The sequence below is a fragment of the Leptonotus elevatus genome, chromosome 20, assembly GCF_054856555.1.
Source record: "Leptonotus elevatus isolate MCC_2025b chromosome 20, RoL_Lele_1.0, whole genome shotgun sequence".
In the NCBI taxonomy this organism is placed as follows: Eukaryota; Metazoa; Chordata; class Actinopteri; order Syngnathiformes; family Syngnathidae; genus Leptonotus; species Leptonotus elevatus.
The window spans coordinates 3994267-4008013 of record NC_141258.1 but is presented as its reverse complement, the minus strand read 5'-3'; the positions used below and the strand labels follow the sequence as shown (position 1 = coordinate 4008013).

At 42.2% G+C, this 13747-nt stretch overlaps 1 protein-coding gene across 1 annotated transcript in view; it reads left to right on the top strand.

The window, feature by feature from the left end:
- The window catches only part of lrp2b (low density lipoprotein receptor-related protein 2b), a 43954-nt gene extending 30741 nt beyond the window's left edge, over positions 1-13213 (top strand). Inside the window, exons 55-81 of the mRNA XM_086065174.1 lie at positions 136-313; positions 798-994; positions 1080-1325; positions 2788-2913; positions 2983-3102; positions 3176-3292; positions 4134-4250; positions 4349-4486; positions 4576-4698; positions 6046-6174; positions 6259-6390; positions 7372-7497; positions 7575-7718; positions 7788-7953; positions 8124-8252; positions 9156-9376; positions 9455-9637; positions 9708-9827; positions 10486-10573; positions 10647-10711; positions 10798-10951; positions 11122-11185; positions 11303-11428; positions 12246-12338; positions 12513-12593; positions 12716-12772; positions 12877-13213. Coding sequence (XP_085921300.1) covers positions 136-313; positions 798-994; positions 1080-1325; positions 2788-2913; positions 2983-3102; positions 3176-3292; positions 4134-4250; positions 4349-4486; positions 4576-4698; positions 6046-6174; positions 6259-6390; positions 7372-7497; positions 7575-7718; positions 7788-7953; positions 8124-8252; positions 9156-9376; positions 9455-9637; positions 9708-9827; positions 10486-10573; positions 10647-10711; positions 10798-10951; positions 11122-11185; positions 11303-11428; positions 12246-12338; positions 12513-12593; positions 12716-12772; positions 12877-12915 — 3479 coding nt within the window. The 3' untranslated portion in view covers positions 12916-13213. The remainder of the gene's footprint in view (positions 1-135; positions 314-797; positions 995-1079; positions 1326-2787; positions 2914-2982; positions 3103-3175; positions 3293-4133; positions 4251-4348; positions 4487-4575; positions 4699-6045; positions 6175-6258; positions 6391-7371; positions 7498-7574; positions 7719-7787; positions 7954-8123; positions 8253-9155; positions 9377-9454; positions 9638-9707; positions 9828-10485; positions 10574-10646; positions 10712-10797; positions 10952-11121; positions 11186-11302; positions 11429-12245; positions 12339-12512; positions 12594-12715; positions 12773-12876) is intronic.
- The last annotated feature ends 534 nt before the right edge of the window (positions 13214-13747 follow it).

Below are 13747 nucleotides of genomic sequence, written 5' to 3'. Positions count from 1 at the left end.
AAAATCGATTTTGGCAAATAAAAAATTGATCCTGAATCGTACTAAATGAGAATCACAATTCTTATCCGAATCGATTTTTTGGGCACACCTCTATTGTCTGCTCAAACTGCAACGGAAAATCTGGTTATTCTGCAGGTGAAAACCCGTGCTCGTCCCACCACCTGACCTGCAGCCATCTGTGTCTGATTGCGCCCGGCGGGCAGAGCGCCACCTGCGAGTGTCCGGATCACTACATTGGAATTACTGTGGGCTTCAAGATCCAATGTGTTGCCGACTGCTCCAGCACGCAGTTCCGCTGCGGGGACAACGAGAGGTTTGTTAACTCATTCAAACCCCAAAACAATGATACTTTGTCCTTCACTCCCCAAAACATATTTCAAACGTTTTTTGACCGCTAACGTGAACCTGAGTGGAAAACTGGCTTCCAACTTGAAACTCTAACTTGAGACGCTAACTCCAGTTTTGAATCCCTACTTTGAAACCCTAACTCAGATTTGAAACCTTAATCCTACTTTGAAAGCCTACCATTAAAGACCAATCCTAGTTTAACTCATCCAAACCCAAAAACGTGTAAATATGTTTTTTTAATACTGTCCTTCACTCCCAAAAACGTATAAAACCATGTTTTTATACTAATAGAACATTGGATATTCTGTGGGCCAAAATCCAGTAAAACCGCCGGGAGTGAAGGGTGTTGCTTCAGTGAAAATGGCTGGGAGTGAATCCGTTAAATATCCTTGATATTGTCGCATTTATAATATCACATTTTCATTCGTTCATCTATCCTTTAACGGTAGATGTATTCCAATATGGTGGAAGTGTGACGGCCAGTCGGACTGCGGGGACGGCTCGGATGAACCTCAAACCTGCCCGCCTCGTTATTGTCCCATCGGCCGCTTCCAATGTCAAGATGGAAACTGCACATATCCCGGCTTCCTCTGTGACGCTCACCCGGACTGTCCCGACGGTTCAGACGAGGACGGCGCTCTCTGTAGTACGTCCCGGGGACATCCACTTTTTGCGGGTATCTGCATTTTTTTGTATCATCAGAAGAAAAGCATAATTTGTGTTCCTTTTAGGTGACCATCGATGCGAGGAAAACCAGTTCCAGTGCACGAACAAGTTGTGCATCCCCATGTCGTGGCACTGCGACGGCTTGAAGGACTGCTCGGACGGCAGCGACGAGGATGCCGAGACTTGCGCCCAGAAGACCTGCCAGCCGGGACAGTTCCAGTGCGCCAACGGGAACTGTCTGCCCATGAGCTACGTGTGCGACGCACAAGACGACTGCGGCGACGGATCCGATGAACCTTACGAGACCTGCAGTGAGTGAGACAGATATTACACTGCACTTAGATGAGTCCAACTAGTCACTCGGAGGTAATAAAATGCTGGATGAATGAATTCATGTATCCCCACAAAACCCCCCACAAAAAAAAAGGGTTGTTTTGTGTGTTATTCATTTGACCCAACTTTTTGGGTTATTTATTAAAGTCAAAGACTTTTTAGCTCCATTTGGGTTATTTTTGACTCAAGTGTAAGTTAAATTGACCAAAAAAAAAAAATCAGTTGTATAACTTCCTGGTGATCTCTCAGCACAATAATTGAGAATCGCTGCATTTGTGTTCAGATGAACACACTTGGCTGTCCAAAATAAAGTGCACAGCCGAGATGTAACAAAAGCATGGATTGCTTTTTCTAATGAGACAGGAGAGGCTTTACCTAGGCCAGTTGCCTAAAATGAACAAAAGACGGATTTAACAACAGCACCCACCAATTTTCCAGTGCGATTTTAAAATCACTGTCCAATTTAAAACCCAAGTTCAAAACGGTTGGCTTTAGATAAGGTGCCAGAGGGCCAAAGTCAAAACAGGGAGGGATGTACAAGGCCACTGGGACCCGAACGTCTGCTTTCTTTTCATTGAAATTCAAGAAATTCAGCAGTGAAAGGAAGTACTGTAACATGGAATCCAGGGCAGCAAATACAGTGAAAACAGCAGGGGCCCCAAAATTGAACCCTGTGGTACACCATACAGCGGTATCAAAGCTGGGTCAAAATCCAAATTGGATGAAATAACTGAGCTAGTGCTAGGCAATGCTGGCTTATTTTTACCCAGCGCATTGGGTTGAGGATTTGTCCCAAATGGCAACCAGCTTCACTTCTTTAACCTGTCAAAATCCAATCTTCAACCCAATCTGCTAAATAAAAATGATTAACCCAACCTTGGGTGAAAGTAACACAGTCTGCTCAAAATCCACAGCTCCCCAATGACTGGGTTAGGTAAACAACCTAGCATTTTTTTAGTGTGTACCTAATGTTGTGGCCAGTGGATGTATATGTCAGGTTCAGTCAACCTAGAACATTAAATAAACAACAGACAAGGAAGGAAGACGAGACTTCGATTATTTTTGCTCGCGAGGAGAATGGACAGAGATGTGCACAGATTACAATCTCCTACCGCTCTGAAGCACATTCCGCCGAGCCCTCTCTTTTTATTGGGTTACATAGCCTATTGCTGCTCTAAAGGGCTTGGGGAAGCAACAGCAACGTGACAATCATCCCGGATAGGAGTCATTGCGCAGACAATAATGCAGACGCTTTTCTTCAGCGCTGAAAGTTGCAGCCAAAGTTCAACAGTTCAACTGCAAAATTGTTCCAGCCGCTATCTTGTGATAAGGGTAAAGTTTCCTGTTTTGCGATACTATAAGAGTAAATATGGGATAACCTGTGTAAATTTATTCTGACAGGCTTTCTCCAACCACACTTCTTATCTCTCCCTTGCCCAGTGGGCCCAGATTACAAGTGCGACGAAACCGAGTTCTCCTGCAAAACAAACTACCGCTGCATACCTCAGTGGGCCCGATGCGACGGCACCAACGACTGCATCGACAACAGCGACGAGCAAGGCTGCGGTCAGTCCCGCAACTCCGTCATATCCTGCGTTAAATTAAAATTAAAAAATGTTTTTGTCTTTTCAATAGAGGCGGTGACATGCGACCCCCTGGGCGATTTCCGTTGTGACAACCATCGCTGCGTCCCCATCCGCTGGAAGTGCGACGGCAGCAATGACTGCGGCGACGGCTCGGACGAGAGGAACTGCCGTACGTGATGTTTGTTGACGAGCCCGTTGTGTCGCGTTTTGAAACCGCAACGACCGCTGACCGCTCTTTCTAGAGCCGAGGCCCTGCTCGGAAAGCGAGTTCCGGTGCGACAACCTACAGTGCATCCCCGGCAAGTGGGTGTGTGACCATGACAACGACTGCGGCGACAACTCGGACGAACGAGACTGCGGTGAGCATCTTCTCGTCAAAACATTCCGCAGCGCAGAACTTAAAAAGACACATGGAGAGTTTAGTTCAGTATTTACGAGGGGTGTCAAAATGTGTGTGTTCATTTTGAGTTAATTTAAAGTTCCTTTAATGCGATTAATAACCGGCCCTTACTTGGAAAGTTTGTACTGGGGGAATTCCGGTCCCAACGCAGCAGACACGTCCATGTCAAAATTTAGCAGTTATAAATGTAATTATAATGCATATAGGAAACTGGTCAAGTTGTATTTTACAATAAAAAAAAGTTATTGTATGAGCTATTTAGATAGCGTTTAATATGAAAAGAAAAATGCACAGAGCTGTCACTAATGTCTTACAAATGCACTTATGCCCTCTAGTGGCAGTAAAAGGACCAACATAAATCAATATCACACTCGTTTTTTTTTTACAATATAGTACATCCTTTTAATTTTAACTCAATTTTATGAATTGTGAATTATGACATAAATTAGCAGTAATAAATTAAATAATGCATGAAGACTGGGGTCAATTTGTATTTTGAAGTTATTTCATGTTAAAGATTCGATAGCTCTTAAAATGAAAAGAAAAATGCACTGTGCAGTCACCAATGTCTTACAAATGCAATTATGCCATCTCGTGGCGGAAAAATGACTTAAACACAAATTTATATCACGTTTTTTTACAGTACATCTTTTTAATTTAAACTCAATTTTATGAATGATCATGAATGCAGCCATATATTAGTTTAACATTTTTTCCCACTTTTATGTTAAGAAGCAGTTCTCTTGACACTTCTCTGATGTCCCAATACTTTTGACCACATAGCGTATTCTCTCATCCAGAGTTGCAGACGTGCCGTCCAGGCACGTTCCAGTGCGACTCGGGTCACTGCGTCCCCGCTGTGCTGCAGTGTGACGGCCGCCCGGACTGTCTGGATCTGTCCGATGAGACCCGATGTCGTAAGCAAACGCCACAAAGTCATTCGCCGCGCGCATGAAGTCTCGGCATTTTATTTGCCGCATAATTTGCTGCCATCTCGTCATTCCCTCCTTCTTAGCCACTCGTTACCCAGGAGGCCGATGGTGCCCTCACGGCCAGTTTGAGTGCGCCAACCATCTGTGTCTGAACATGGCCTGGGTTTGCGACGGCGCCGACGACTGCGGGGACCGATCCGACGAACAGCTGGCGCTATGCCGTGAGATTTGCCGTCAACGGAGAAGCAAACCGGTATGAGGCGGAACAATATGACGTAGAGTGCGTGTGTGCGCGTGTTGCTTTGCACAGTGAACATCACTTGCGAGATGCCGTCGCGATTCCGCTGCGCCAACGGCTACTGTGTGTACTCGGGCGTGCTGTGCAACCAGAAGGACGACTGCGGCGACGGCAGTGACGAGGAGGAGGAACTTTGTATGACTCAAAACGCACACACTTGCACGTGTCACTATCATTAACAAGTCTACATTTAGCTTTCAAGTTGAAAAATCTCGTACATCCCAAAAAAAATCAGTAAAGATCATTTGATTCAAAGTTGACTGAAACAATATCTTTATAAAACGAATTCGAGTTTATTTATATAGCCCTTCATCACACAAGAGTCTTCGCATGAGTAGTGAGTAAAAATGTCTGTCAATTAATATCATTTATGAGCTTTCGGGTTTAGGGCTGCACTCGATAAATACTAAAATTGTCTAAGAAAAAACTCAAACTAATACCCAAACTAATAAAAGCTCAACTAAAACAAAATATAAAAAAAATTTTTTTTTTTAAAAACGTTACACACTTGCTCCAAAAACTAATCAAACTAATTAAAATGAAAAAAAAAAAAAAAAAACAAGTCAAAACAAAATAAAAACTAATGAAAAATCGCAAACTAATTATAACCTTGATTCAAATTTATGGTTTGCAATTCACAAATTCACTTCTTCACCTTGCATGTTGACTTAGAGACGAGCTTTGTATATTGGGGAGGAGCTCAATTGAGCCTTTTTTCAAAATCAAATGATCTAATCCGTTTGTGTTTAAGGGGTAATACATATTAATTAATTTAAAAAGTGCTGAGAAATATTTTCATGATTAAAGTGTTTTTGTTTTGCTTTTAGCTCATATTTTGCAAGTATAATAGAATTACTTATTGATACAAAAATGTGGAATTTACATTTTTTTAAGTAGTGATAGACAGAAATTCAATTACATCAGAAGCATGAGTGCAATAGTGGCACAACTAATAACTAACTAAACATATAAAAATGAAGAAGACTGGCTGTCTATATATTGCAGTTTGATTTTGAAAATCTTTCCATAACCAGATATATTTAATTAAAAAAAAAAAAAATCCGGTTCTGCTCATGTATCTCTTGTGCAAAGATTATTCTGAGCACCACTAATACGTCCTGCTTTTGCCCTGTGAGGCCAGCGAAATGACTAAATCACAAAATGACATCAGTGGCTCTGCCGGACACAAAGCCCCGCAAACGTACAAGAGATAAGGAACATTTTATGGAATTGTTGTGCAATCAGCTTAAGCATCTATCAGAACAAATTATTTGTGGTCAGGGGGATGAAAATAGCTTGTGGTGGACATTGGATTTAGACGTTGAGCGAATTTCAGGAAGAATTTATATGTGCCTGCCTCTTAGTTTTGTCTGCAGCCTGATTGTTACTGACCTGGTGAAGAAGAAAAGGAAATTCAAATGTCCTTGCAAAGTGACACAAAAAAACCAAAGATGTCGTTTTTTTTTTGTTTGTTTTTTGCAGGCCGCCCGACAACATCGGCCCCCTGCACACTGGACCAGTTTAAATGCACCAACGGCCAATGTGTGCCTCTGCCTTATGTGTGCGACCACAATGACAACTGCGGCGACCGCACCGACGAATTGGGCTGCAGTACGTGACACGAGAAAAACTTCCGCTATCGTGATATTGCGCCAAAAAATTGCCTCAAGTCGTCTTGCCGTCTTTGGTTCGCAGATTTCGGCCATGACCGCAACTGTGAGGAAAAACGTTGCCAGCAGCAATGCATCAACTTGAACGGCACAGGGTTCATCTGTTCCTGCAGTCCCGGATACATCGTGGACGCCGACAACACCTACACTTGCTTAGGTACACACAAACTGCATATTTGCATCTCTCAGGGATGGGGCTGGGTTTGAAAAATCCAATAATAAATATCGAATCAATTTTCTTTTTCGAGCCTAGTATCGATTCATAAAACCATGAATCGATTATTTTTACTGTTATCTTGACATTTATTGTTCACGTGAATTTAAAAGTATTTTCTTACGTTTATAAAAGACCTGCCGTATTGTACGAACTTTAAGACAATTCAGAATCTATTTAATTTATATTTACAATTACTGAATTTGAATTATGAAAATATTTTCATTTAATCCTTGCTGATGCAAATCGTAGCTATGTGAAAAACACTTTTTCTTATATTTTTATGTTAAAAAACAGACAGAACACTTATATCCATTTTTGTCTATTTTTTTACATCTTTATGTTAAAAAAATGGACAGAACACTTATGTCCATTTTTGTCAATTTTTAAATTTTTATGTTAACAATCTAAAATAAAAATGGACAGAACACATTCATTTTTGTCATTAAAAACAAAACAAAAAATTGACAAAACACATAGTGTATGTACATTATTTTGTAATTTTTTATTTTTTATGTTAAAAAAAAATGTACAGAACACTTATGTCCATTTTTGTCATTAAATTTTTTTTTTATGTTTTGGGGATGAAACAATGCAGACATCCCAAAAATGTAAAAATCTAAAAAATGAATGGGAAAAAAGAGATGAAATGTTTGTGTAATACTTGAGTGATTGTAACACTAAATCATTAACCAGTTTTTTCCTCCGCAACATTTTATTTGGAATTTAATGTTTGTGGAGTTTTTATCATGTCCTTGATATTTAAAAAGGCTCGGTATTCCATAATGAATCAATATCGGATTAAAGTGAAGTGAATCGAATCGGGCAAAAATCCAAATCGAATCGAACTGAGCTCTTGTGAATCGAAATCGAGTCGATTGAGGAAATTAGAATCGATACCCAAAAATCTGCCCGTTCCCGCAGACGTCAACGAGTGCGAAGTCTTCGGCACCTGCCCTCAGCTGTGCAAGAACACCAAGGGCGGCTACGGCTGCGAATGCGCCCCCGGCTACCGAAGAGTGGGCAACGGCGACATGTGCGAGGCCGAGGGTGAGAGGATCCGCCGCCGCCGCCGCCGCCAGTCGCGCGAGAAAACCGAAACCCATTTCTGCTCGTTTCTTCACCAGGCGCCACTCCCGTGCTGCTTCTACCCGAGAGCGTTCGCATCCGCAGGTTCAACCTGCAGACGGAAGGCTACCACGACTTCATCCAGGAGGCCGAGCGCATCGTGGCGCTGGACTACGACTGGGATCACAACAACACTGGATTCAGTCAGTTGAGGAAGGACGGGGAGGGGAAAAAAAGGTTTCAGAAGTCACAATCTTGATGCTTCCCATCAGGTATGGTGTATTTCACCGTGGCCGGCAAGGATTCAGCGCCGGGCGCCATTAAGAGAGCTTACATACCTTCAGTGGATGACGGAAACAACAACATCGGCGCCGCCGTCGACCTCGGTGTTAAGTACATCACCAGACCGGACGGCATTGCTATAGATTGGGTTGGCAGGTGACTTTCTTTTTCCTTCTACTTTTTTTTTTCCCAATCCAAGTGGTGAGTTATGAACACATCAGGCTGAGCGACGTTTTCAGGACTTGAACTTTTAACGATGATTATAACGGCTAAGTTTGGAAACTTACAATGTACAACATATATATTTATATATATATATATTGTAGGAATCTGTACTGGGCTGACTCCCAGCTGAGGAGGTTAGAGGTTGCCATGTTGGATGGACGCTACAGGAAGCACCTGGTCAAGACCGATTTGGGCCACCCGTCTGCCGTAGCGGTGAACCCGCGACTCGGGTAAGATCAGAGGTGGTAAAAGTGCTCAGACTCTGTACCGTATTGTTCAGACTGTAAGTCGATCCGGAGCGTAAGTCACATTTTTGGGAGAAATTTATTTGACAAAAAAACGAGACCAAGAGCTCATATTCGCACCCCAAATCCTCATTCCCTAATCATGTCGACGGCAGCGAACGGGGTCCAGATGGATTCGAAAATTCTGCTTCTAACTACAAAAAAGTTGTAGTTTTTAGCAGGGGTGTCAAAAATTGTGCGTTAATTTTGAGTTAATTTAAAGTTTCTTTAACGCCACAATTTGTTATTTTATTTTTATCAATTAATGTCCGCCCCTTACTTGGAAAGCCTGTACTGGGGGAATTCCAGTCTCAACCCAGCAGAATTTAGCAGTAATACATTTATTAATAATGTATATATTTGTGGAGATTGGGGGTGACGTTGTATTTAACAATTTTAAAAATGTGCAGAATGTTACAAGTTATTTGATGGTAAAGATTAAATAGCTCTTAATATGAAAAGAAAAATGCAGTGAGCTGTCACCAATGTCTTACAAAGGCAATTATGCCATCTAGTGGCAGAAAAATGACCAACACAAAACTATCACACTCGTTTTTAGAGTACAGTACATCTTTTTAATTTTTACAAATGTGTATGCATTATTATGAAATTACTTTATCAATGACTAAAAGATGCAGTTTAACATTTTTTTCCCCTCTTTTATGTTAACAGGAGTATGAAAACTTAGGAAAAAAATATTTTATTGTACATTCAGAACAGACATAAAATTTGTGATTAATCGCGAGTTAACTATTGAAGTCATGCGATTAATTACGATTAAAACATTGAATCGCCCGACACCCCTACTTCCCACCAATAGATAAGATGATCATAAATGTGTTTGCGCAGGATGTTGTACTGGTCCGACCGCGGGGAAGCAGCCAAGATCGAATGTTCCTGGCTGGACGGTCAAGAGAGGAAAATCCTCGTGGGGCAAAACATGGGTTGGCCCACCGGCCTGTCCATCGACTTCACCAACAACGACAGACTCTACTGGTCCGACTCCAAGGAGAGCCGCATTGAGTCGGTTCTGCCGTCAGGAGAGGACCGCCGAACCGCTGTCTTCATAGGTGAGAACAGCCAGGAAAAAAGATCAAAAGATTTTTTTGCAACCAAGCCCAAGTCATCATTTGACATTTTGTCGGTAGACGTGAGAAACCCGTTCAGCGTGAGCGTCTTCGAGGATCACGTTTACTGGAACACGCAGGAGAAAGGCGAGGTTTTCCGGCAGGATAAGTTTGGCAGTGGGACCAAGACCAAGCTGCTGACAGTTGGACCCTGGCTCACCCAAATTTCCATTTACCAGGAGCAACGATACAACTCCGTCGCCGGTACGTTACACAAACACACGCGCGGACCTTTTCGGAACCTCTAATGTAGTAACATGCCTCGTCCCCGCAGTGAAGAATCCGTGTAAGGGGACGTGCAGCCACTTGTGTCTCCTTCGTCCAGGAGGCTACTCGTGCGCCTGTCCCGAGGGCACCCAATTCGTCCCCGGGAGTCAGACACAGTGCGATGCCGGTATGTCACTTTTAATGATCAAACTTGTTGTTGCTCATTGAGTGAACATTTGCAGAGGTGGCAAATCCAGGTCCAGAAAGTAAAAACCCCGCCACAGTTTTGGCTTTAGCCCACGATGTTAACTAGCTAGCTCCCTAAAAGGTAAACAAGCATCATGGGAGCTAGCTAGGGAGCTAGTCAAAAGGTAAACAAGCACCATGGGAGCTAGCTAGGAAGCTAGTCAAAAGGTAAACAAGCACCATGGGAGTTAGCTAGGGAGCTAGCTAAAAGGTAAACAAGAACCATGGGAGCTAGCTAGGGAGCTAGCCTAAAGGTAAACAAGCACCATGGGAGCTAGCTAGGGAGCTAGCCTAAAGGTAAACAAGCACCATGGGAGCTAGCTAGAGAGCTAGCCAAAAGGTAAACTAGCACCATGGGAGCCAGCTAGGGAGCTAGCTAGGGAGCTAGCCAAAAGGTAAACAAGGACCATGGGAGCTAGCTAGAGAGCTAGCCAAAAGGTAAACAAGCACCATGGGAGCTAGCTAAAAGGTAAACACAAACACCATGGGAGCTAGCTAGGGAGCTAGCTAACTAGCACCTGGGGTTAAAGCCAAACTGTGGCAAGGTTTTTACTTTCTGGACCTGGATTTGCCACCTCTGAACATTTGATATTTTGCAGGCTTTGACCCTCCACCAACCATGCCGCCACCTTGCCAGTGTCAAAATGGCGGCACGTGCTACTTTGACAACAACAAGGCTCTCTGCAAGTATGTAGCATAACGTTGTGATTGGCAAACGCTCTCCGATTGGCCGATCCGTTATCTGCCTCCTCTGTTCCAGGTGCCCTCCGGACTGGAAAGGCGAATACTGTCAGACGATCATCCATGACGTGGTGGCATCATCAAGTACATTGACACAAAATGCAACACATTCATCTTAGAGGAAAAGTTGCTTCTTTGCACTCACCCACCATTTGCCCCCCTCGGCGCAGTCGGCATCGGCATCGGAGTGACGGTCATCATCTTGGTTCTGCTGGTTGCTCTGGTTTATGCTGCCAAGAGGAAGTCCAACATAAGGGAGAGACTGCGGGACATCCTTCCGTCCATGCCGTCCATGCCGTCCATGCCCAACCTGCCTTTCTTGAGGTGACGACATGACAGTGGTTGTCAAACCTTTTACACCTAAAAAAAACAAAATTCTTGAAATGTATGGCATGGTTTTTTTTGGGTCTAATTTTTGTTCCGTTAACCATATTTTAAATACATTGACACTACTTCCAATTCAAATCATTTTTCTGACATTTTTTGCCATTCAGAAAAAGTCCCCCTTCAAATGGATCAAATTTAGAAGACCCTGAGCCGAGGCAGAATTCAGAGGCGGTAAGTAAAACTATAGAAACAATCGAGGCGATTTATTTTATTTTTTTTACACAAATCGCTTTTTCTGAAGTTGGCGTTTGCTTTTCACGCCACCGTTTGCCTCCTTCTTTATTTCAGGTTCCATGTGTGTCCTTGGAGGAGGCGGAGCAGAAGAGTTTTGAAAATCCCGCTTATGTGAATGCACCTCAACCTGGTGCGAGGAGCGCGCCCACCACCGCAGCCACCCCCAAAGAAACAAGCCAGGTCGATAGTTTAGATTGTTTAGATATTAGTTTTTGTTTTTGTTGAAACTGCTTTCTAGAAGGCAAATTGTTTAGGATTTGACAAGATTCTGATTCATTGTGTTTTAATTGAAAATAGTTTGTTTGCATGTTTAGAAAAGCTGTACAGTATGTAAAACAAATTCATTAGTCGCTTAACTCATTCACTGCCATTGACGGCTATAGACGTCATAAATTCATTTGAACTATTTCTATTAGTTGAACATTTTTTTCCACTTTTGTTAACAAGAGTATGAAAACCTAGAATTGTTTTTGTGTGCATTTAGAGCAGATATAAAATGTGTGAGTTAACTAGTGAAGTCATGCCATTAATTACAATTTAAAAAAAAAAAAGCCTGACATCCTTAATTTAAAAAAAATATTTCTTTAAAAAATAAAATAATTTTAATAAATAAAATAAAATTATCTTTAAAAAAAAAAAAAGAAAATATAAAAAATTAAGGGTGTCAGGCGATTAAAATTTGTAATCGTAATTAATCGCATGACTTCACTAGTTAACTTTAAATTTGATATCTGTTCTAATACAATAAAAACATTCTAGGTTGTCATACTCTCGTTAACAAAAGTGGGAAAAATGTTAAACTAATAGAAATTGTTCAAATGAATATTTGACGTCTATAGCCGTCAATGGCAGTGAATGAGGGGCCGCAAATGGCCCCCGTGCCATAGTTTGGACACCATCGCTACAGATCCTGTAGATATGTTTGATAGATACATCACTGAAGTCATGAAATGTACGGCGTACATTCGATGCTCACATTTTGCTCCTCTATGCACAGAAGAGCATCACAAATCCATTTTACATGGAGGAGGTCGAGGTCGTGGACGAGCCCGCCGGAATGAGCGTGAACAAACCTGCAGCTTCCGACAAGGTTCCTCACTCGACACGCATGGCCAGACTTCCGTTCCCGCTTTCACCCCCCCCCGAGAGCCATCGTCGTTACTTTATCAGTTATAAATCAGTGTTGTTGTGACGTTTGTTTCTCGCCATTCGTTCCCACCTGCCCGTGTGAGATTGAACTTTTCATCCGCGCCCGTGTTTGCAGGAGGCCTTTGAAAACCCGGCCTACAGCTCAGAGACGGGAGACGGCGACGTCCCTTCGCCACCCGCCGCTTCCAGTGCGCAGGTAACCATGGAAACGGCTGTCAAATTTTTTTTTAGACAACACGTCAAAACCCGGCATATAAAGTTTTTTTTTTAGTTTCTTCGTGCGCGGGCTTTAAATAGATTTTGATTTTTTTTTGGCAGAGGTTTGAGCCCATCGAGGATGAGGGTTTTGTGTCTTTCAAAAACCCAATATACACAGTGAGTCCGTCTCAAATTTGACATGAGCTTTTTACGAGTGATAAGTGATATCGATGTCAGAACAGAACCACGTCTGTGCTGCACTAATATTTTTCTAATTGCAGGAAGACGGCCGTCCGTTAAATGACGATTCCGACATTTAGCGCGACGGCGGCAGGAGAAATGAGGCCAACATTCCTCATTTGGCGCTGAGGATGCTGAAATGATTCTGTATTTCTTTTCCACTTCGACTCGACATGGAATATTGAAACACCTGCATCAAATCAGCAAAATTGTAAAATAAGTCAAGCATTTGCTTTGATCAAATCTCGCTGTATGTTTTTTTTTTCTTAAATTGTGAAGGCGATTATTTTGTAGCCTCGTGTACATTCTGATTCTTACTCATTTCAATCCTTGTCATTGTTTTGTTTTTTTAAGCTATAAAAAAAAGATGCCTGGTTTGGCTTCATTTGATTCAACAAAACAGGCTGTCGTTGCATCATTTGCTGTCCTCGCTTCCTTTTAAACAACGTTAGCATCTCTGTGCGGAGGATCAGCGCGTGATTGTCGCGTCCATGTTATCACGTCCGGCGGTTCCTGTTTCTGCCACAAATGCATTTGGACTGTTTGAGAGAGGCCTATAGGGATTCTTAGAATTACAGTCAGAGCGCGTCAAAAAGGATAATACTAGTAATGAGGAATTTATATTTTATAATTAACAGCCAGTTCATATTATTTTAGTCGCGCATATAATTATGACTTTGCATCTGGTAATTACAATTTCTTACTTTACCCAGATTTTCTTTTCTGTTTTTTTTTCCTTTTCTTTTATTGGGGAAAACATGGAAGCATTATTGGTCCGTCCGTGTTTAAAAACAAAACAATAGAATATAGGTTAAAAAAAATCGGTCTTTGTAGTACACGGTGATGCGTTCACGTGCAATGTAACGTGCCTACAATTTGGAACTTCCTGTACTAATGTACGTGTTCTTAGTT